The 25,065-nt window shown below is 38.8% G+C and overlaps 1 protein-coding gene across 3 annotated transcripts; it reads right to left on the bottom strand.

Moving 5' to 3' along the window:
• Positions 1 to 1,245: 1,245 nt before the first annotated feature.
• Positions 1,246 to 24,810, bottom strand: LOC136254866 (ras and EF-hand domain-containing protein homolog). Of its 3 annotated transcripts, none has more exons than XM_066047629.1 (12): positions 24,249 to 24,810; positions 18,746 to 18,892; positions 18,375 to 18,465; positions 15,361 to 15,495; positions 14,498 to 14,670; positions 13,870 to 13,986; positions 4,974 to 5,718; positions 4,831 to 4,924; positions 4,580 to 4,776; positions 3,066 to 3,173; positions 2,685 to 2,761; positions 1,246 to 1,432 (listed from the first exon to the last, which is right to left on the bottom strand). In XM_066047629.1, exons 1-12 carry the CDS (start codon positions 24,641 to 24,643, stop codon positions 1,327 to 1,329), a joined length of 2,385 nt encoding a protein of 794 aa, XP_065903701.1. In that variant the 5' UTR covers positions 24,644 to 24,810; the 3' UTR covers positions 1,246 to 1,326. The 3 variants fall into 3 exon arrangements, with proteins under 3 accessions (XP_065903701.1, XP_065903702.1, XP_065903703.1); XM_066047630.1 differs by having other exon boundaries at positions 13,870 to 13,983; XM_066047631.1 differs by lacking the exon at positions 24,249 to 24,810 and adding an exon at positions 19,421 to 20,061.
• Between the last annotated feature and the right edge of the window lie 255 nt (positions 24,811 to 25,065).

Genomic DNA, 25,065 nt, shown 5'->3' with positions numbered 1-25,065 from the left:
GTCCCAAAAGGTTCAGTTTCACTATATTATACTCTTCAGAGTTCCCATTATGCTTGTAATATGCTCCTAGGTTAGCAAAATTATCTTGGAACACTGTAATCACTGAATGCTCTATTAGAGTATTTCACTACAAATTAGAGAGCATGATAGAGTTTCCACTGATTGCTCTATTAGGGAGTATTAATCTATTTTCATGGAATTAAACTCCATAGTTGAAATATCCACCTAATATGCTAGCATTATGATGGTATGTTTGACCAGTCAACTACTCTAATAGAACAATCACACTTATGTATATTGAAAATAAATAAAACTGTGACAATTAAATAGCACTGTTTGATTTACCCACATCACAGTAAAAAATAGTCTAAATTCTTAATTTTACTGGAGACTTGTCTTAGCAGCTGATGACATCAACAACCATCTCTTTATTGAAGTCTAATACATTCTGCAGCAACCACACCCCTTCGTAATGCCTCAGGTAGCCCAGTAAGATTAAAATTCAACATTGTACACCTGTATCTGACCATGAGTAGCTACGTCTATAATTTCATACACTATCTATGATAATTTACACACCAAGTTAGATTGCAATATAGCTGTATTCTTCTGCCAGACTGCGGACCGGATTTTATCCGAGTCATGCTGCCTGTGAGATAAGAATATTGGTAATAGCTATAACATTTTAATAAGAAATTACTTAGATTGACATGCCAAACTTTAGGCCTAGTAGCTACCTGTTCGGTTTTCCACCTAAATAGGAGTGAAGATATCCATATCTAGCTAGGCTTCAAAATGGACGGAGGCAGAGTTCACTTCTCTGCCACAGTTTGAGCATTAAGACTTTTATTTATTTAGCTATATGAAATGTCGTATTGGAGACAAATCAGTCATACATATGCTGGCCTAGTTTCTTACTGGCTACAAAAAATATCCACACATTGTCTGGCCAACCTCAATATCCTTGTACCAGTGAACAGTTCACTGTTTCTTGTTAAAGTCAGTTCTTGACAAGCAACATGTCATAGCACCCAGAAAAGGTGACTCTCAAAACCATGCAACTTTGTGTAGCTTAACAAAATATTAAATTGGTTCTCAGCTTCCCATTGCCCATACTTAACATTCTACCAACCACGTAGTAGCTAAGGAAACTCTAAGGGAGTACCCATCTAGTTCCCACAGTACTGGCCAACATTCAAGTCCCACACCAACCAGTGATGTAACATGCATTGTTGGTCAATTGAGTTCATGAAATTAATACAGAAATATATTCTCATATATTTGAAATACACAGAGAAATAGACATGTACAAAAGGACAACACACATCAACAAAAACACTTTCTCTTGTTGAGAGTTTCAACAGGGTTGAGGTAGAGTGAGTGTAACAACTTTGTTTCACTAATAATCTCTTCTTCTCTCTCCAATAATTTCCTATAAAGATCACACCACTAATAAGTGGTTCATTACTGACTTGCTGAGCGAAAACCTAACTAGTTTGCAATTTTCTCAAGCTCCATTCTATAATTTCCTTATTGTGCAGAGGAAAAAAACAATGAGCTGTTAAGTTTCTATCTGGCAGAGGAGGTATGACACACTCACATGAGCTCATAGGATTTGTACAGAGCAATTAAAAATCAACTTTAGGAGTGTTTCATTGAAAACTAAATGCCAATCGAAAGCTTTTCTTATGCATAATTTAATGGTACAGTGAACCCCACTGAACTCGACCAGTTTGATATTAATATACAGGACGATTGGAGACGTCATCACATGATGAAGAGCTCACTACATGAAATGGAGGGAAAACAACAACAATGGAAGAGAATAACACTGGAAATTGCATTCAAGGTCTCCATAAGCCCGTAGTAAAACATCAGTTTAGAATATGCAATTGACATGAATTCTTCTTGACAGTGCTTAATGAGTGTCATACCTCCCCAGCTTACCCAGTAATAATATTACAATTGCTTATTTAATCGAACATCAAGTTACGAGTGCAACAGGCTACCAAGTTTGTCATTTTGTTCACCATGAACTGGGGCATTCATCAAGGTACAGTTTATGGCCTATTATCCACTCATGTATTCAAGCAAGAAAACTGTTCAAACTTAGAAATGGTGATGATAAAGGTTTTGCCGCAATGTAAACAAACACACATAACTCGTGTTTCCTTTGTGGTACAAGAACATAACAAAGATATTCTTACTCTACATGAAGAGGTGAATTAGTAGACAGGAAATATTGATGAAAAGAAAATTCGACAAATTCACAATAAATCATCTTTGATGAATTAAAATTTGATGAAAAGCAAGAACTCACAGATCTAAACACTGACTTTTGAGGAGTTTATTGGCATTTGACAAATGTACTGATTTCTTTTGTAATAATTGTCATATGGTATATTAGATATTTCAATTTGAGTCTTCTTTCACTGTTTACAGAAGCAATTGAAACTTGGCGTAAAATTATTTTTGCAGCACATTTTTTAAAAATCTCAATGGCATTATCACAATTATGCAAACTAGTCAAGTTTTCATTCAGTGGGTCATATATGTTGTGTATTTTACTTAACATAAAAAGATTATCTGTGGGATAACTTTAAAATGTGGTGGCTCACAAATCAGTAAATGCTGACACCTTTGGCCACTAAGTTATTGTGTTGTACTATATATTTAATGCCCACCTGGTCAACTGCTCATGTGATCTCATTACATTGTCCCCTGAACGAGCACTGGTCTCCATGAACAAGGCACCTAGTTGCTAATGATGACATCACAACATAGTAACAACATCAACATGTGGTAATCAAAGGAGGTTGATCACACGTCACTATTCATCTCATCTCAAAGAAACCAATTCAACATTGACACCTCAGCCAGATCACTACCATGACATGTCAAACTGTACATATCTCGGGGCAATACTATTCAGTGGACTGGACTCAAGGGTCTTTGTAATACAACATGTTACTTTAACACCTGGTGCCATATTTGGTAGTGTAATTACACATCAAAGGATTATGTCATGTGATCAACCTCCCCTCGGTGCTGTTAATAATAGTCACCTCAGCTAACTTCTCTCCTTCTCTTGTGCTCACTTGTCGGTCACCATGTGGGACGTCTCTCTTGTTACCAATCAGTAATAACACACTAGAACCATCCCTTAATGTGGCCTGTAGCAGGTACAATACACATAGATAGTGACATGTTGGGATCAACAATGGTGGCATCACTACCACCAGTACAGAAGTGTCTTGTCTTGTTACAGGCACACATGCACGCATGCACACACACAGACACAGGTTTCCTATCATGGCAGCTTAATAATAACAAATGCAATGAATGTCAAGTTTGATCAGGGATCAGAAATAAAAAGTAAGGAAACAAGGTAGGTTGCCTATACCTGCAGGTATACAAGTGGACATTTACTCCCTAATTCACTCTGTATACCCATGACTAAATTAGGGATTAAATATCCACACCTGCAGGTATAGGTAACCTCCCTTGTTTTCTTACTTTTTATTTCTGATCCCTAATCGAACTTGAACTTCCTAATTTTTCATTGCACTTGTTTGTTAACTTTTTAAAAAAACATAATTATGACTAGTGCACCTGCACATACCACATCAAAAGAATGAATAGCACCTGACATTAGTAATAATGTCTAGACGTGCACCCAACTATCAATTAACGAAAAGTAAAGTAGCTGTTATGCTTCGTGTCAAGCTATGTTCAGCATGTTACACAGCGTTTTGAACAGAAGACAGTACAAAAACTGCCTCTACAAGTTATTCACTTGCTACGAAAAAAATTGACGTGCGCCCCAACTATCAATTAATGAAAAGTGAAGTAGATGTTACGCTTTGTTTCAAGCTATGCTGAGCAGCGTTTCGAATGAAGAACAGTACAACAACTGCCTCTACAAGCAATCCACTTGAAATGGATGATTTTTGTATGCAAATAATTGAGAAGACATTGTGCGCTATCACAAATTGACACCTTGTGGTGTCAGTGAAAAGAAATGGGACACAAAGGAGGACAAAGGTAAGTCCATGATGCACTCATTGTAGTTGGCAAAAAGGCACATCTCGGGAAGAAGCAACATTGAATAGTGAAGAAATCAAGCCCATAGCTCTAACCAAAGTTGAGTTACACTTGGTTGAAGGCATCAGTCAGTCAGTCAGTTAGCAGAAAATTCTGTTAAATAAAAAATTCATTGAAACTTACTGGAAGGGTTTAGAGTGTGTCTGGAACATTTTTGGGCTTGGCTATATCTAACCAATACTGACAAGCTGTTATGGAGGTAAAGTGAGGCTGGTTTTGGGGTGATATAATTGGACAAAAAAAAAACCTATTCTCCATGATCCCTAATATACAGTACTATTGTACTGTATGATGATAACCAATGCAGCAATAAAAAGGAGGGGTCAACATAATTTAATAACAAGGTAGATTAGCAGAAGACATGGCCAGTAAAATTCTAGTCTCACAATGACCACTGACTGAACACAAATAAAATCATTGCAAATCCCTTTAAGGCCACAACCAGTTGTGGGAGCAGCAGCCATATCAATCATACCTTAATAACATCAGTCCACCCTCTGATCCCCACAAATGAGTCACGATTAGTGATGTCATAGACTAGGATGAAAGCATCGGCACGACGACAATAAACAGCTGTGATTGGTCCAAATCTTTCCTGTCCAGCTGTATCCCATAATTGAAGTAACACTTGTTTGTTGTCAACAGTGACAGTATGAGTGATATAATCCATACCTGTAGGGTGTAAGGAACACAATCACATAACACATTATACACACAAGATCTCACCAATGGTGGACTCTGTTCCAGGTTGAAAACTACCAGATGAAAACCATCTGATGACTGAACTCTTACCAACACCACTGTTACCAAGGTACACCACCTGTTGCCATAACAACATGATAAACAGAGAGAAGCCAAACAATCATCACCTTATACACATGACTAGGTGGACTATAAGATTGTGGTCTAGACTCCTCTGTTACCACCGGTAACATTGTTGTACCAGTTATTGATGATCGTCTTCTTAATGGTGTATGTTGTTGATCTGATAAACTCCTTATATGGATACTGTCCACTGAGGCACAGTTGTCATGGTGATGATCATCCCACACAGCAGAAATACTGCCACCACTCTTACCATGGTAATGTGGTTGATGTCCATATGCCTGTAACCCAAACATGTCCGGACAAGAAAAATTTCGTGTAGTGCTATATAATGGTTTACTAGATGTAATTTGAATACTTTGTGATCTTTTTACTTTATAATGTGATCTTTGATCATGGGATACATAGCCTCCTTGATCATGTGATCTAGATTGTTTTTGTTTGTGAGGATATGATCTATATACTTTTTTTTGATGATCATGTGATGTAGGGATGGGAGATTCTCTAGAGCTGTCAGATGACTCCAAATAAGGAGTAGGGGAAGGCCCTCGTGAGTTACTACCTGAAGGTGACTGTAATGGGGACTGGTTCACTTGAGGTGACCAACTAGTTGATAGTTCACCGACTGTTACTGCTAATTGTCCTTCATCTTGATGTGATGAATGTACAGGAGATTGGTCCAGTGATGTCTCATCATTTGATTGTGGCTGTATATGGGGCACAACTGGAGGGGAATCCCCTTGTTTCTCATCATCTAGTTGTTCAATCTCTTCAGCCAATGACACAGCACTATAACATGTACAACATCACCATTAACCAGTATAATATAGTAGGAAAACCAATGGTGTATCTAGGATATATTCTAGGATACTTATATACTGTTAAAATAGACAAGGAATAAAATACCATATAGCTGGTTATTTTCGAACCAGAAATTTTCGTAGAGACAACAAAATTTGAATTTCAAAGGTTTCAATTTAGAAGAGAATGCAGATTTCGAAGTACAGGTGGATTTCAAGCAAATAGAAATTCATGTTACAAATTACAAAAATACGTAGAGTCTACATGTGCTTGCTGGCTCGCCTTACTGATGGAATCGAGGATGGAATAATCCCCACTATTGCACACTGGAAAGAAGACTGAGTTATAAATGGAGTAGTTAGCAACCACTGGTCAGACAATCGACTTGATCAGGATACAGCAGCAGACGGCCGACGTGGTCATTCTGGATAGCTTACTGCTATTGATGCTGTTCAATAATACTGAGCTTAAACTTGTGAAGAATACATGAGCAAATATGTGTTGTTTGATCACGTGAAAGCACGTTACTTTTACTTGTGGGAATTTATTTTCGAAGAACAACAGGACTTGAGAATTCATTTTCGAAGGAAAGGGCCTCTTCGAAATATCCGAAAATAAAAACCCTTCGAAAATAACCAGCTATACAGTAACAGGGAGTCTGAGGCCATGGCCCCAGTGAGATCAAATTTTAGCTACTTTTAGATATCAATCACAAACAAGTTTACTGTGAAATAAATTAACTGCAAAAGAACTGCTGTAGCTTTGATTGCTATATTAGAATAGATACTTGATTGTTCTATTAGAGTATCTCAATGCAGTAAAAGCGTTGCTGAGGGTTTAATCATACACTACGATAGTAGGGACCACAAAGGAGTAGGCGTGGTCAACAAAATAAAATCACCCAAAAAATAGCCTCAATTTTCCCTGACAACGATGAGGCAGTATTGGTTAGGTAAAACTAAGCCCAAACAAGCTTTCAGATCAACCTGAAACGCTTTTAACAAGTTGCTCCAGAATTTAAAAAAAATATATATATATTTAATGGAATTTTCTACTGATTGACTAAGTAACTGAGTGACTGACTGACTGATGCCTTCAGACAAGTGCAACTCGATAACGGCTAAGGCTACGGGCATGATTTTTTCACTGTTCGACATTGCTTCGGACCAAGAGGTGCCTTGTGGCATACCACAGTACGTACTTGTAATGCATTCTTCATGGACTTACCAGTGTCCTCCTTTGTGTCCCATTCATCTTTGCTGACAGTGAAAAGTGTCAATTTGGCAGTAGCATGTGATGGCTTCCCTTGTAACGGAAATCATCTGTACTTTTCATAGTGGCTGTTTTGATTGCAGAGGTGCTTTTTGAACAGTTATTGATTCGTACTGCTGTGTAATGGGTTGAACATAGCCAACAACAAAAAGCGTAATGCTTTTCAGACGATAATTGACATAACTGAGGCACGCGGCACCATTTCTTCTTTTGATATGCATGGATTGCAGAGGCACTTTTCGAACAGTTCTTGATCCGAAATGCTGTGTAATGGGTTGAACATAGACATAGCTGACAATGAAGTGTAATGGATACTTCACTTTTCAGACAATAATTTATATAGCTGGGGCACGCAGCATCATTTCAGATGCAGTATGCGTGGGTTCACCAGTCATAATAATTATTTACAAAAATAGTTAACAAACAAGTACACAGAAAAAACTCCAACTTTTCAAACACACCTTATGTAGCTAAAGTCTTTGAGCAGGCTGTAGGACCAGGTGTCCTACAGACCTTCAGCACTTGTGTTGTAAAGCATTAATAAATAAAAATTTGTAATTTTCAACTGGAGTAGGAACCATAGCACATCGATAAAAAGTACTGAAACAAGCTGGAGTAGTGCATGATATTAAAATCCCGGTACGAGTGTAATAACAATGATATCATCCGAGTATACGGGATATAACTGTTTTATATCCCAGTGCGCGGGAGTGCGCAGAAGTTTACGGATAGTAAATTAAGTTCCGGTTTGAGTTCCTATCACTGCGCTCAAGATTTCGTCCGAATTGTGTGGAGATTCTACTTCGTAGCCACAAGAGAGACCTTACATACTGCCTACAAACTGTAGCGAAGGGCGGTGTTATGAAGCAGCGGTTCCAGGTACGATTCGCCTTCGTCAGAAATTGGTATAGTGGTGTCGCGTGGTGTGCAAGAGAAAAGTAAAGACCAACAAGTGGTTACCATAGTCCAAGATAGAACGATGAAGCTAGAGGAAGTTAGTTCTTCACCATAGTGACTGTTGGGAGTGATTGCTGTAGCGAAAATCGTCACGTACTATTCTTGACATTTGTTAAACTATCGTATTGGTAACTTGTAGTGTTATTGTGTAAAGGATTAACAGTTTTTCTTGTAGGTAGTTTTAAGTGCTGTATTGGTGTTTTGTATCAATAATTCCTTATTTGGCTCTTTGTTCCATCGGTAAACAATGCCATTCGCGGTTATTATGATGTCACGAAAGAGACTGGGTGGCTCCGCAACAGGGTGATAAGTTAGTTATCACTGGGTGATAACTAATATATCGTACGGTAGCAGCGCCGCTCTGTCTAGCTGTATGGTAGTTATAACCCAGCGCGGCGCTTTGATACTCCCACGCACTGGGGTTTAAGAAGTGTTATGTCCCTACTGTACTCAAGATACCATAATGGAAATGCACAGTAGGAATATATAACACTACTTATTGTTTTACTGTGATTAATATTGTGCACTACTCCAGCTTGTTTCAGTACTTTTTATCGATGTGCTATGGTTCCTACTCTAGTTGAAAATTCCAAATTTTTCAGTGTACTTGTAGATATTGTAGTAATATAAGTGATACTGAAATACAGTAGTATATAATATTTGTTTGATAAACTGTCACTATAGCAACAATAATAAGCTAATTAGACTGCTACAGAGCTACAAAGGCTGTGCAGTGGTATAAGATGAAGTGAATAATGTTTTATGAAGTTCCTTTTAGAAAAACATCATGGAGAGCACAATATCAAGTTGATTAATGAAATGTTGTCCTGTATACTGTAGCCAGTAGTCGGGGTAAAAAGAAATAAATGCTTGGGCTATAATTTGAGACTATACGATCTATTGCAGAAGATCAGAAATATTCTATTAGAGCAGTCAGAGATAGCCACTCCAATACAGAGCATTTTTTTCAGGTTTGAATAGAGGATATGTGCATTTATTATTTGAACAAAAAATGATCAATATAATGAGATTAGTGGCATGACCAAGAAATTTTAACAGTGAACAACTATCGTCAATCCCATACAAAAGTGTGGGTAGCAAGTGTGGCTCGGACTATAACTCGTCACATGAACTACGGATGGGGCTCCTCCTTCCAGTTACTCTGTTATACATTGTAGTAATGAGAATCCTTAGCTAAGTTGTACTGTGTACTTTGATTTGTTTTTGTACTTAGCTAAGTAATCAACACATGTATTAGCAGCTTTTCTTATGGTTATGTTAATTGTATGTAATAGAGTAAACACACTATTTATGGACTTGTATTGCACCTTGTACTTGGTAAACATGCTATTTAAGGTTTCTTTTTATAGTATAAATATAGTGTCTTGTACCATGTATTTATTGTTGTGTAGTCTAAGATAAAAGTATTATCCTTAAGCGTGCAATTATTACCGGGCAGATACGACAGTGGCGACGAGGATATAACTATGGCTACTCATGGCACCATTGCAGCGTTTTCCAGTTCACAAGAAACATGGACAGTGTACATCGAGCGTCTCGAACAGTACTTTGCAGCCAACAAGATAGAGGATGCAGACCAACAGAGAGCAATACTCCTCAGTGTCTGTGGACCAGCTACCTACCGGCTCATTCGCAATCTGGTGTCCCCTAAGAAGCCAATGGAGCTCAAGATCGAGGATCTCATCACCATAGTACAGAAGCATCATGATCCTAAACCGTCAATGATTGTGCAGAGATTCCGATTCAATGGCCGTAATCGTCGTACAGGAGAATCAGTCGCAGCTTATGTTGCAGAGCTACGCCAGCTTGCAGAACACTGTCGGTATGCCACTACCCCCAACGATATGTTACGAGATCGTCTAGTTTGCGGAGTAGAGGATTCCAGAATCCAGCGCCGACTTCTAGCAGAACCGGAACTCACCTTTGAAAAGGCTTTCGAGATAGCTATGGCATCTGAATCTGCAGAAAAGAATGTGAAAGATTTACAGTCCCCTGTCCCTGTTAACAAGCTGAAGACTCATGGTACACAGAATCCATGCTACCGATGTGGAGAGAAACACAAGGCAGCTGATTGTCGTTTTAAGACTGCGGAATGCCGCAAATGCGGGAAGAAAGGACACATTGCTCGTGTGTGCAAAAGTAAACCCTTACCAAAAGGACAGCCCCACCCACAACAGAAAGATGGTACCGCATCTCGTCCTACTCACATAGTAAAGGAGGAGGAAGATGATTACTCCATGTACAAGGTCACAGCCACATCTGTGAAACCACTTCTAGTGTCAGTGAGTATTGACAATGCTAGTTTGGAAATGGAGGTAGACACCGGAGCTTCAGTTTCTATTATCAGTGAAGAAACTTACAATCGTCTGTGGTCACCAGAAGATGCTCCCCCTCTCCAGGAGTCCAGTGTCAAGCTGAGAACTTACAGTGGTGAACAGATAGGTGTCAAAGGCTCCACCATAGTCACAGTCAAGTATAAGGATCAGACTGAGCAGTTACCATTAGTGGTCGCAAATGGGAGTGGACCAAGCTTATTGGGAAGAGACTGGCTTATGAAGATCTGTTTGGACTGGACTAACTTATTTTGTGTTAACCATGCATGTTATTCTTTGTCCTTGCAGGGTATTCTTGATACATACACAACCGTCTTTAGTTCAGAACTTGGAGTTTTAAAAGGAACTAATGCTACAATTAGAGTGGATCCTACAGCCCAACCCCGTTTTCACAAACCCAGAGCAGTACTTTATGCCTTGAAGGCAAAAATTGAGAAAGAACTGGACCGTTTAATTCAACAAGGTGTGATCGAACCTATTGAATTTTCTGAGTGGGCTGCCCCAATTGTTCCTGTGTTAAAGAAAGATGGTTCAATTAGGATATGTGGAGACTACAAGGTTACAATTAACCAAGCTTCCCAAGTGGACAGCTACCCCTTGCCTAGAATAGATGATTTGTTCGCATCATTGGCTGGTGGAAAGAGATTTTCAAAACTAGACCTTGCCCATGCTTATCAGCAGATACCCTTAGATGATGCATCAAAGAAACTTGTGGCTATCAACACGCACAAAGGATTGTTCCAGTACAACAGACTTCCTTTTGGTGTTTCAGCTGCTCCATCCATATTCCAAAGGACTATGGAAACACTTCTTCAGGGTCTTCCAGGAGTGTGCTTGTTTCTTGATGACATCTTGGTGTCTGGACAGAATGACCAAGAGCACCTGACCAATTTGTCAGCAGTATTGCAGAAATTGGCTTCAGCAGGTATGAAATTAAAGCCTGATAAATGCTTTTTCATGCTACAGGAGGTAGAATACCTTGGTCACAAAATATCAGCTAAGGGACTGGAACCAATTCCAGAGAAGGTTAGAGCTATTGTGGAAGCACCTGCCCCAAGAAATGTGTCACAGTTGAAGTCATTTTTGGGCATGCTGAACTATTATGGCAAGTTCTTACCTAACCTTTCTACATGTCTTGCTCCTTTGTACAGCTTGCTACAGAAGAAACATCATTGGTCATGGGTAGAAAAGCAACATAAAGCTTTTGAGAAGGCCAAGGCTTTGTTGACATCTTCAAGTGTCTTGACACACTATGACCCATCCAAACCACTGATTTTGGCTTGTGATGCATCCCCTTATGGAATTGGTGCAGTTTTGTCTCACCAAGTTGGAGATGATGAACTGCCAGTTGCTTTTGCTTCACGTTCTCTGGCACCTGCGGAGAAAAATTATGCACAAATAGACAAGGAAGCACTTGCTATTGTTTTTGGAGTCAGACATTTTCACCAGTACTTGTTTGGAAGACATTTTACAATTAAATCAGATCACAAACCCCTACAACACCTCTTAGAAGAGAGAAAAGGTATTCCGGTGATGGCATCAGGAAGAATACAACGATGGGCTTTAACACTGAGTGCGTATAACTACACAGAGCAGTATGTGCCTGGTAAGGATAATGCAAATGTTGACGGTTTCAGCCGATTGCCACTATCAGTGCAGCCAAAAGAAGTATCAATGCTTCAAGAGTTATTGTACTTGTTAGAAGGCTTGGAGATTTCTCCAGTAACAGTGGACCAAATCAGATCATGGACTGATCGAGATCCTATGTTGTCCAAAGTACGCAGATTTGTGCAACATGGCTGGCCACGAGCAGTTGATTCAGTACTTAAACCATATCAATCAAGACAGTTAGAGCTCAGCATTCAAAACAACTGCTTACTCTGGGGGAATCGGGTTGTGGTACCTAAGCAGGGAAGAGAGAAGTTGCTGGCTTTGCTTCATAAAGGTCATCCAGGAATTTCTAAGATGAAAGGTTTGGTTCGTAGTTATGTGTGGTGGCCTAACATTGATTCAGACTTGGAAGCACAAGTAAAACAGTGTAACCAGTGTCATGTCAATCAGCCTTCTCTCCCAGCTGTACCAATGCATCCATGGGAATGGCCAGAAAACCCATGGGAGAGAATTCATTTAGACTATGCTGGACCCTTTCTGGGAAAAATGTTTTTGGTTGTTGTCGACGCCCATTCTAAATGGATGGAAATAGAGGTTGTCAGTTCTGGTACTACTCAAGCAACAGTTGAACATTTAAGAACAATGTTTGCCAGATTTGGGATACCTAAGGTGATTGTGACAGACAATGGCTCTTGTTTCACTAGCGGTGAATTTACTGAATTTCTAAGGCAAAATCACATCCGCCATTTTAAGACCGCACCTTATCATCCTTCTTCTAATGGTTTAGCTGAGAGAGCTGTTCAGACCTCCAAAATTGGAATGAAGAAGTAGTTGACTGGTACAATACAAACTAAACTCTCACGCTTTCTTTTTCATTACAGACTTTCAACTCACGCAACAACAGGAGTTGCTCCAGCAGAGTTAATCTTGAAACAGAGACCTCGCTCACACCTGGACCTGATTGTACCTAGCCTAAAAGACAGAGTTTCACAACAGCAACATAGACAAAAGTCAAAACATGACAGAACCACCCAACAACGTACTTTTCAACATAATGACTTAGTGATGGTTCGTGGTTTTAACAAGGGACCAAAAGGCAATTGGTTACCAGGAACTGTTGTTAGTACCAGTGGTGAGCACTCTTACAAGATCAAATTATCAGATGGTAAAATTGTCCGAAGACATGCGGATCACATTCGCAACAGACAAGGTGACTGTAGTCCTGATCAAGACAATGATACTGATGACATTCCTATTCCAGTTTCCCAGCAGCCACCTACCAGTGGAAGTGCACCAACTGAACTTTGCCGCTCACAAAGGTATCGTAGGCCCCCAGAGCGTTTTCAGAATTAAGAAGGGAGGAATGTAGTAATCAGAATCCTTAGCTAAGTTGTACTGTGTACTTTGATTTGTTTTTGTACTTAGCTAAGTAATCAACACATGTATTAGCAGCTTTTCTTATGGTTATGTTAATTGTATGTAATAGAGTAAACACACTATTTATGGACTTGTATTGCACCTTGTACTTGGTAAACATGCTATTTAAGGTTTCTTTTTATAGTATAAATATAGTGTCTTGTACCATGTATTTATTGTTGTGTAGTCTAAGATAAAAGTATTATCCTTAAGCGTGCAATTATTACCGGGCAGATACGACATACATGTAACGGAATCTATCACTCTGGAGAAATTCTCAAAAGTCTTGCGATTCACACTTTCTATGCATACCTAAAATACATTCATTTACTGTCGTGATGTCACATTTTTATTAGATGTTTTCAGTCATAAAGTTGTGCATATCCTCTATTTTAACCATTAAGCACTAACCAACTACTGTACAAATAGTACACATGTAACTGGTATACTGTACAAACTATTAGTGTACCACAGCTACTAATAAGAAGAGTACTTTAACATGTTCTAATTACTGCACACCACACAGTACCTTTTGTTGAGTTCAGATTCATGTAGAGGAGAGAGGAACGAGGTTGGGTGTAGATGAGTGGGTGACACTGGTCCCTCATCACATGACTCCTCAGACTCTGCCTCACTATAGGAACTACTGTACAATACGACACATTTCATTAACCACAACAGTGATAACCTATGGGACATATATCTACTGACTGTTCTATTAGAGTATTTCTATATGTTCCCGGCCCTGCAAAAACAGGGCATGTGGGCACAAACTACACCATGTCACATAACAGGTCATATCTCAGTACTGGAACAGAATATTTGCATTCTGTGACTTGCATCATAAAGCCAATTACAAAGAGGTGAATTTGTATTACCATAGCATAATGGCACAAAATCTATGTGCCCACAAAACCTATTGCAGGTCCAGTCACATATACACAGTTGATGCTAAAGGCTAAAATGAATGAAAATTTGGTTTCCAGCTAATCTAACAGGACAATAGTTTTGGCATTTGGTGATAACTGATGAGGTCACACACACACGCACGTACACACACACACACACTACACGCACACACTACACGCACACACATACACTACACACGCACACTACACACACACACTACTACTACTACTACTACTACTACTACTCACTAATTGCTACGAGACATCCAGCTCATCAACAATTCTTCCTTCTTCTTCTCCAGAGAGTTGACAGATATGATTGGTGTTGTGACGGTGTGTTGTTGTTTGAGTGTAGGAGTGGAGTGTGATGAACTGATAATATCTTCCTTGTACTTTATCTCACTCTCCAGTTCTTTGTTTAGCTGTGCAGTAGAGTAGTACTCTATTATTTTCACACACAATATGCTGCAATCAGCTCCACCTAAGTACTACACTAACATCACTGCTACTACAAATGCTAGATATACACCCAAAGGTGTAGTTTCCTGAATTTTTTGTTTGTTGAGGAAACCATAACAGAGCCATTATAAGTGCAAAAGTCAGCCCACACATAATATAACGGTGTAGTAATACTAACACAACCGGTTGACAGTTGAAGTGATTCATCATCTCTTCAGTCTGTTTTTCAGGCATTTGACCAAGTGTGCATGTGCATACATATATGCACGGGGACTGATTTGAGACGTACAAAAGTTGCAACACGCCATTCTAACCTATATAATCTGTCTCAATACTGTTTCTCTTCATTATTAGTGTGATTATCACATCAAAGAATCATGTACAGTGCTTATTATCGACCATCAAAAAGTGTGTGATGATTGTCACCTTACTCGCAAGTGTGCAAGGAACTGGTTATTCCTGTCCCAGTTCACTTAAGGCATGACCTGGCACCACTACATGGGCTACTTAAACATTCGACAGAAGCTACAGAGCCCTTATGGAAGTTTATAATTGATTCTGCCATATGGCGGTTGTGGCGGTAAGTGGTGTTAGAAAAAGTGATTTTACCTACCAATACTACAATGATAACCAAAGGTGACTACATTTTATACCTGCTGGAGGGAGACATGTTCTTTCTCCTTCTCATTCAGTTGTTCCTCCAACTTCCGCTTCTGAGCTAACACTTGTAAGATGTAATCTTCTTTCTCTCTCAATTGTTTATTCAGTTTTGACTTCATCTGGCGTTCCTGGGTAATAAGTGATGTATTAGTAACTATATACCTACTCATACAGTATAGAGGATAGATGTACCTCTTACAACTGAGGGGTACCTCTGATGGCCCCTTTACACTGGCAATGTCAGGTCAACAAATATCAAACATTATCCAATTAAGCCTGTGTCATATATTAGGGACCATGAAGAACTGTGCTTTTCCATTCAAAAATATCACCCCAAAATCAGAATCAATTTTTGTTCATGACAGCTTGGAAACATTGGTTAGGCACAGCCAAGCCCAAAAATGTCTTCAGACTAACCCCAAACCCTACCAAAAAGTTTCTATGGAATTTTAAAAAAAATTCTATTCAGGCCACATAAACTTAATTATTAGTTTCTCATCCCCACCTGCGTTGCCATTTTTCTTACCTGGTACAAGGATTTTTTGTACCACTGGTGGCTAAGGAATGCCAATTAGCACCTTTTATAGTTGGTACCTTGCTAGAGCAGTCTAAGAAAATTACATTTTTTAATCATTTTAGCTAGCTAATTCAGCTATCTAGTTAGTAAAAATAAATAAAATAAAAATCCGCCCTCCCGCACTGCTATTTTGAATACAGGAGGATGAGAAACTAATAATTAAGTTTATGTGGCCTTAACAGAATTTTGTGGTGCCTGATTGACTGACTGACTGACTGACTAACTGATGCCTCCAGCCAAGCGTAACTCGACAATGGATAAGGTACAGGCACTGTTCGACGTCACTACGTTCCAAGATGTGCATTTTCACCAACCACAGTACATACACATCATGGACTTGCCTTTGTGCTCCAGTTCTTTTCGCTGATAACGTAAGATGTCGATTCACGATAATGCGATGCAGCATCCCTGTGGCTGTGGTGGCTACTATGCTTATGTTCTGTATTTTCTGTAGTGACTGGATTGATTGCAGCGATGCTTCTCACACTGTTCTGTGCTTTTAATGCTGCGTAACAGGCAAAGCATAGCTGAAAACAAAACGTATTGGCCACCCATTACGTAATTGATTGTTGGGATACGTGCTCTGATGCAAAATTACTTTTATGGCACCATTAAACTGGTATACAACTGGTTCATTAGTCATAATTATTAAGTTATAAAAAAGTAAACAAACAAGAAGAAAAATTAGGAATTATAAGTTGGATTAGGGATCACAGAAAAAGGTATTGAAACACAAGGGAATAGCTAAAAAGTGGTGAAGTGAGGAAGGTTGCCTATACCTGCAGATGTACTGTGCTATTGGACATTTAATTCCTATCTGAAGTTCAGCGATTTAATGTCCACTAGTACATCTGCAGGTATAGGCAACCTTCCTCACTTCACCACTTTTTATCTATTCCATTGTTTTACTACTTTCTTTTCTTTGATCAACTTAACCACATGGGCTTCTACTTGTGTATAGCAGGAAGATGTTGACATAGAAACAACTTGAAGTCAAGTGCTTAGAAAAAAAAGGGAATTGCTCCAACATCATCAAGAGTTTATAATATATATATATACAGTGTTGGGAGTAACGTGTTACGTAATATTATTACTTTTGTGGTAACTAAATAATATAACAAAATACGCTATAAAAACAGGTAATATAACTCAAGTTACTCTACTAACAAATGTAACGAATGTAACGCGTTACCTAAGTAATATAGTTACTGTAACCAGTCTAATATTACATAATATTATAACAAAGTTACTAATCTCGTTAGTAATCCACTGAGTAACACCTAGCCACAATGAAGTAATGAAGCCCACTGAATGAAGCTTATTCACCAGTTTCTTACTTATAACCAAGATTTGCACATTGCCCAACAATGCCATCATGGTACGTGATAAGGTGGCAGTTTCACACATGACAGCTTAAGGCTGTGGACACAAAGTAATATAATATGTAATATTATTATAGTTACTTTATTTATGGGTAATATGTAACTGTAACTAAATAGTTCTGTTGCAAGTAATATGTAATATGTAACTAGTTACTTTTAAAAAGTAACTTGCCCAACACTGATTATATATACAAATATTATAACACTTGATGTCATGTACGTAAGGGGATTGTCTCAGGTATAGCCTCCAGTACTCCATATATGGAACATACAGGCTGGTTGTAGGTACTAACATAGTTTGGGTGACTAGTAGGGTTTGTCCTCCTTCAGCTCTCATTCAAACATAATTAAATTTTGTCACATAACAACATTGAGGTTGCTAAGTGTTACTAAGTGTGTATTGTAGTGTATGGCAGTTACTACCCTGTGTATGGGCATGTAGCCTTACATGAAACTATACAATATATATATTCTCACCATATATAGAAGTTATGTAACAAAGTTGGCACAATAACATGGTGTGGCAGTACCATGGTTACACCATAAGACACACACACACACGCACGCACACACACACACACAATTTACAAACACCACCAGAGAAGTGTCCTGGTAACACAATTACAGCCAATCACACACCCCAGATTGATGTAACTGGTTTCTGTCATGTACTACAATATGACCATACAATCAATGGTGTTAGACATGACCAAATATGATATCAATGTGAAGGGGACATGTACAGCCTCTTCTAAAGATTTTTGATTGAGAGTACAATGAAAATCTCTCCATATAGGACAAAAGACTGGAGCCTCAAATGGCTTGCTCATGTAGAGTAGATTCTCCCATCCTTCAAAAAGCCTACCTGGCATTCTAACGGTAATGCATGTAAATGATCAAAGAGGAGGTACTGTATTTAGTGAGATAGTGTTGATATACAATATTGATATTGTAATTTAATGATGTGTTGTTAACAATTGTACTATTGAAAATGTGTGACACTACTACACCAGTCATCATAGTTACAAGTTATTCTTATTTTGGTTACCTTGGCTACGAAGGCTTCTCGTTCTTTCTCCAACTGCTCTTTTAAGACCTCATCACATTCCTGAGCCTGTTTTGCTGTGTGGTGTGACTCCCTGTTGTCATGGTGTGCCAATATAATAGAATATACAAAACATCATAATAAATTATGGTATATAGCATATATGATTAGTAGACTTCAAACCACATGGGCTTGCAATTGATGCACTGTAACACCAGAGCAATACAGACATTACAGCTACATACTAAGTAACAAAGGTCCCAGTGCCTTACTGGTGGCTGCTTGTATAAACACTAGGAATCTATTTAATTCATATACACCATGCACTTCTCAGCTCTAAACCACACAGACCACATAAAGCTTAACACTCTCACCTCTTTAGCTTATGCTGCAAGTTGTCACAATCTTTCTTAAGTTGTTGCCAGTCAGCATGAAGGTAAGATATGACTTGTTCCATTGTGTCTAACAGGTGAGGGGATTGGTGCTCCAGCTGACCAATTAGTTCTTGTAACTCCTTTGATCTGTAACAAACACATTCCGATATCACAATCTCCATACTTTATACATAGGGTACTGTATATCACCAGGAGCTTATAGCTCCTGATATCACAATCTCCATACCACAGTGCAAGTCCCACAAGTTCTATACCACATTCCGATGCACTGGTCTCCAATTATGTACCAATGGCTTCTATTTTTTTCTTTTAACAAAGGCAGGAAAGGTAAAACTACTTCATCAATCTAAATGATGCCCTTCGCTGTTACTTCATGTAATGTTATTAGTAGATGTGACTGACAGGCTGGAAGTACAAGTATAGGAAGCTATCACTTCAAGGCAAATAGAGAGATATGGTTATATACTCTATTAAGACTTCCTCTTAATCTCATCGACTAGATCACTAATGAGAAGCCACACCTGATAGCAACATGTAAGGAGAAGAGCAGCCAAGAAGTGCACAGACCTTATATGCAACTATAACACTTCTATACTTCACAAGGTCTCTATAATAAGGAACAGGGTGGTTATACTAAGTAAGGCTCCACAGTACCTAGTTAATATCTTCAGCATATTATAAAGACCATTCAGCAACAACTTCATAACACCTGACTAGCCAGACTACATGGCAGCCTCACAGCAGCCAAACATTCCTGACACATAATGGAGGAATCACACAGAGGAAATAACTCATTATGAATATGTCACTAACATATTGTTACTCCTCATAAAAGTGCTTAACAAGACTACTGTATTTTTCCAAGATCTTGCGGTGTACAAAGTGCCATGTACTAATGCGCACACATGTGAGTTACAAAATTTGGAATTAAACCTCGTGGTCATACAGTACAGATACTGTACCGTCAATAATTTGTGGTAGCTGGTCTACTGTTCATTAATCATACTGACAGCATTATAACGATGTGTGAACCAAATCAGCAATATGACTCACTTTGCCAGATACGCGTGCATTTTTAGTGCATGGCACTTCATGTACCGCAAGATCTTGGAAAAATACAGTACATTCTCAACATAACATAGCATAAGCTCATCTGCGATTCTTAAGAGGGCAATCTTTGGCATGGTAGATACAACAGCTAGCCACTACAGTAACATCATGTGGAGTGTTCTGATAGCCAAGACCATGTGCATGGCCAATGTATCACATGATAACAAGTCTGGTCTCCCAGCAGAGGCCACATGTCACAGAAATGTTGAACTAACACCTCAGAGAACAATACCAAATATTACCATGTCATAAGAGTACCAGAGCCCTACCAAATCTCAGTATAACACGTTGCTCTCAATGAGACAACATACCCTGCAAAAAGGACGACCTAGAGACGGTACCTCTCTGCAGGTCTTCTATAGAAACACAGAAGCCCCAGTGTATCAAACATATACAACAAATGAAACATAATATATGTTCTGACTATAAAAAACTTCACACATATTTGGTGGCCTTGGTGACGGCAGCACCACTAAAACGTAAACCAATATGGCAACAACACATACCATACCATAAGTTTGCTAATACAGCAAAATTGTAGTGAACTTAAAAACCATTTTTTTATATTGGAAGAACAAATCTGCTAGCATCCACAACACAATTTCCACTTAAGACACCATATTAGCTAACATGTTACTATAAGCAACATGTTATTAATAGCTACACACATAAGCTACAACACAGAAGCCCAATACACTTATATCAGCTTGTAAACATGTGTTCTAAGACAGCAACCACTCATTCAACAGCATCTAAGGGAAGCCCTGTGAGCCACATATAAGGTAATAATTGTTATCAAATATGTAGTCAAGATGATTGATTCAATTAGATCAGCCCCTCCCTGTATTGAAAAGAACAGAATAGATCGAGCATACTCCACTATTGGTCACTATTTTCTTACCCTCACAACGCAGGTAGGGTATACAAGTGGACATTAAGGTACACTAGTTTAAAGAGGTGTACTTCCTTTACAGGTAGCTGTTAACAGCAGGTCTCAGCACTATACTAAGTGGCAATATGGCAGAATGGTAGTACATTCAGAGCAGTATATCATTTCTGCATTTGCTAGTAACATGAAATTACTCTGGTAGACTATTCCAAGCTTTTCCTTCAACTCGACAGCCTTCACACAAGACAATGGAGCCCATTCTGAGTATCATTGTTACCAGTAAGAATGTAAGAATGTAACTGATATACATCACTAACATCACTAACACAAGATGACATGTTTCAGTGATGTTAGTAGTGTGATCACTTGTCCATAGGATGAGAAGTCCTCCTGTTATATGGTCACCATAATGAGGTTAGCTTCTAAAGTGAGGTTTCAAGACCACACAAACTTCCTTTGGTAAAGTGTTGATGGTATTTGTGCCAAAGGGTTAAGTTACTGTTTCTAATTTGCACCCAACATTAAAGCAATTGTCATTACATTTAGTAATGAATGAATGGAGCATTTAATGACTGTCCATTTTACATAATGATCCTATTAGTGTATGCACTGAAATCAGGACACCTCACTAGTAAGGACACCTTGATAATCAGGACACTTGTCCATGGTCCCATTTGTATTAGTGTACACACATTTAGACCCCTGAAATCAGGACACCTCACTAATAAGGACACCTTGATAATCAGGACACTTGTCCATGGTCCCATTTGTATTAGTGTACACACATTTAGACCCCTGAAATCAGGACACCTCACTAATAAGGACACCTTGATAATCAGGACACTTGTCCATGGTCCCATTTGTATTAGTGTACACACATTTAGACCCCTGAAATCAGGACACCTCACTAATAAGGACACCTTGATAATCAGGACACTTGGCAATGGTCCCATTTGTATTAGTGTACACACATTTAGACCCCTGAAATCAGGACACCTCACTAATAAGGACACCTTGATAATCAGGACACTTGGCAATGGTCCCATTTGTATTAGTGTACACACATTTAGACCCCTGAAATCAGGACACCTCACTAATAAGGACACCTTGATAATCAGGACATGATGCCTAAGGTAGCTTGGGACTTGAGCTTGGACTTGGGATTTTATAACAGCCAGTACACACACACTAACATAATAACAATTATTATACAAGCAATGATTTCTGCCAGTTGTCAGAGAAAATAATATTAAGTACATAGTTAGCATTTTAGGATTACTAAATACTGTGTCTGTGTATGTTGGATTTGAAGCCCTTTAATTTTATTTTAGTGTTCAGGAGGGTATCACTAAAAATACATACCAATTGAAACCTTTTCTTGCATTCAACCCAGATGGCTTGACTATACAGAGTTGTTTGGAGATTGTGTCATGTGATCAAAATGAACCACCAGGGAAGAGATACACACATACTCCCCATTATACCAATTTAGGTAATTTTCAGACTAGCCAATTTTGGTAATGTATTTCACATGCCTGGATTATACCATTTTTAGTAATTTTGAGCTTCTCAATTTTAGCAATTCCCAAAGTAATCAATTTTGGCAATTCTATATTGGCATGTTTTTTTATGTTATTCTGAACAATAGTTGTGGGTGTTTTAGTGTCCAAATTTGGCAAAAACAGTATGGACCTTATCCACAATGATGTCACGAGCACAAGATGGCTGCGTTATTTGGGGGCCTAATGCACAGGCGGCAATGTAGAAATTCTTTTGATCAATTCCAGCCAGGGAAGAAGATATTGAGCTCTAAGCAACAGGTACGGTTACAAAACAATACAATAAACTAATTTTCGAGATAATTATCGCTTATGTGCAGTATATATGTTATTTTATATCCATACTGGTTGGTATCTTACTTCACGAGTGAAATATGACCGATCAAAACAATGTCTCCATAGGCACCAGCCTGTACATTAGTCCCCCAAATAATGCGGCCATCTTGTTGTATATTGCTATGAATAAGAGTATTAATTGAGCTACATAGTATGAGCCTTATCCGATATTACGTCACAGACATAAAATGGTTGCTGTAGTGTGGGGACGTTTGTAAAATTTGTATGGGCAACTATGGGAAGAAAATTTTTGAACAGAGATATCTCAGCCAAGAAGGAAGATATCGAACTCTAACTAGCAGGTATGGCTATAAGACAATACAGTAAGAGCGTAAAAGCGATTTTCGGTTGATTTTCAAAACAACGCTAGATTTCTATTCTTTCATCTAATTTATAACCATATCTGCTGGTTAGAGGTCGATATCTTCTGTCTTGACTGAGATATTCCCGTTCAAAAATTTTCTTCCCATAGTCACCCATACAAATTTTACGAACGTCCCCACACTACAGCGGCCATTTTTATGCCTGTGACGTAATTTCGGATAAGGCTCATTGAGATGGCAAGCGATTATTGTCAAAATTGGCAAATTTTATAATTGCCAAAATTGGCTACTTTTGTTATTACCAAAACTGGTAAGTTTTGTAATTATGAAAATTGGCAGAGTTGTGGAATGACTAAAAATAAAATTGGCAAATTGCAAGTCATCAGACTACCAAAATTGGCATATTCTTTACTGGCCAAAAATTGAATTGTGCTACCAATACTATTTTTACCAAATTTGGATACTAAAACCCACAATCAATTCTTTATATCAGGAATTATATAAAGAAAATACATAAAATTCCAAACTTAGGAACTTTCAGCTACTGCTATAAATTCCAATGGTAAGCTACCACAATATGTACAGGAATAGCCAAATTTGGCAATTGTGCACATCTTGAAAGTTGCCAAATTTGGCATTTCCGGGAAATTACCAATTTTGGCGATTTCTGGAATTGCCAAAACTGGCAATTATGCACATTCCAGAAGTTGCCAAATGTGGCAACTTTCGGGCATGTACATTATTGTCAAAAACACTTCCATTACATACCTCGCCAGGTCTCATCGTGGCAGCCCAGTGACTATCGGAGCACTTGACCTTGCAATATCTGAGGGTCAGGTGCTTCATCACATGTACTTTGAATTATGCATTAATAATTTTTTTATAACAGTGTACGTGTCCTCTGTACCTCCACCAAGGGGGTGTCACGTAGGTACGCGCTGTAGGTAGATCTGTGACTGCGGTCAAAGTCTTGACCGGCCGAAATTTCGCTTTGACCTGTGACTAAGAGCCTTTTTCAACCTTTGACCGGTGACTTAGCAACGATATTTCAGCACTTTTTGATTGTGGGTTGGAAGCTTTTACCCTTGACCATTGAATTGGCACGATTTTGGTGGCCTTGACCTTTGACTTAGACTTTGACCGCGGTCGCAGATCTACCTACAGTGAGTGCCTGTGTGTCACCCCCTTGCTTCACTGTGCCGTGTGTACCCATCATGAGACTATCCCTTAGTTTACCCCCCACACTAACCACACAAGTAACTCACTGGAATAAAGGACTGTCACTGTCTATGGAGAACTTCCTCATAATGCTAACCCATTCTACCACCATTTTTGATTCATCATCTTCAGTTTCCGCCACGTAAGATGGCCCCATGTTGTGTAGTGGTGTGGAAATGGCTGGTTGCTGTACTTTCAACATTGGAATAACCGCCTTGAAACAAGCATAGAACTGCTCGAATGAAATACTTCCCGACTTTTCCAAGTCTAAAGTGGTAATGGCGTCCTCGAATTGGTCACCTTCACAATATTGATGTAGTTCTTCTCTAGTTATAGTTCCATCGTGGTCCCGATCGATATTATTAAACACTTGTTGTAACTTATCTCTGTAGAAGGACTCTTCCTCGTATTCCCAGTGATTCGTCTGCACTCCGGCCATCATAATAGAACTCGTGTCAATAGGAGCGCCCTCCTCGCTAGCACAAAATAATAACACCTCGAGATGAAGCAACCAGTTATATATTTATACGAGGACTCATACAAGTCGTGGTGATTTGCCATTATAAGGTTCGACGGGCGAGGGGTCCGTAACGCAGTACTTAGATTTGAGATTTGAGAAATCTTAAGAAAGATTCAAGATTTTGACTAAGATTTGAAAAGATTTTACAAGATTTTAAGATTTCAGTTAAGATTTGAAATACTTTTAAATACTATGTTGTAGTGCTGTGGAGCCGTGTTCTGTGCCTGGTATGAGTCAAGGTACGAGTCTACTGAAGAGGCTACTGTTTAGCTATTGCAATACTGCATACTACCTGCAATAGAGCTTAGTATATATGGCTAATTTGCCTAGGTAAATTGGCGGCT

Source organism: Dysidea avara, chromosome 4 (assembly GCF_963678975.1).
Source record: "Dysidea avara chromosome 4, odDysAvar1.4, whole genome shotgun sequence".
Lineage (NCBI taxonomy): Eukaryota > Metazoa > Porifera > Demospongiae > Dictyoceratida > Dysideidae > Dysidea > Dysidea avara.
The sequence above is the reverse complement of the archived record's forward strand: the minus strand, read 5'-3'. Positions and strand labels throughout refer to the sequence as shown.

Bases quoted from the DNA above. Each gene is read 5' to 3' on its own strand.
- LOC136254866 (XM_066047629.1), bottom strand. From the start codon at position 24,643: ATGATGGCCGGAGTGCAGACGAATCACTGGGAATACGAGGAAGAGTCC. The intron at 18,466-18,745 runs GTGAGAGTGTTA...CCATGACAACAG, and splicing joins TTGCAGCATAAGCTAAAGAG to GGAGTCACACCACACAGCAA. The intron at 14,671-15,360 runs GTATAAAATGTA...TCTACTGCACAG, and splicing joins AACATGTCTCCCTCCAGCAG to CTAAACAAAGAACTGGAGAG.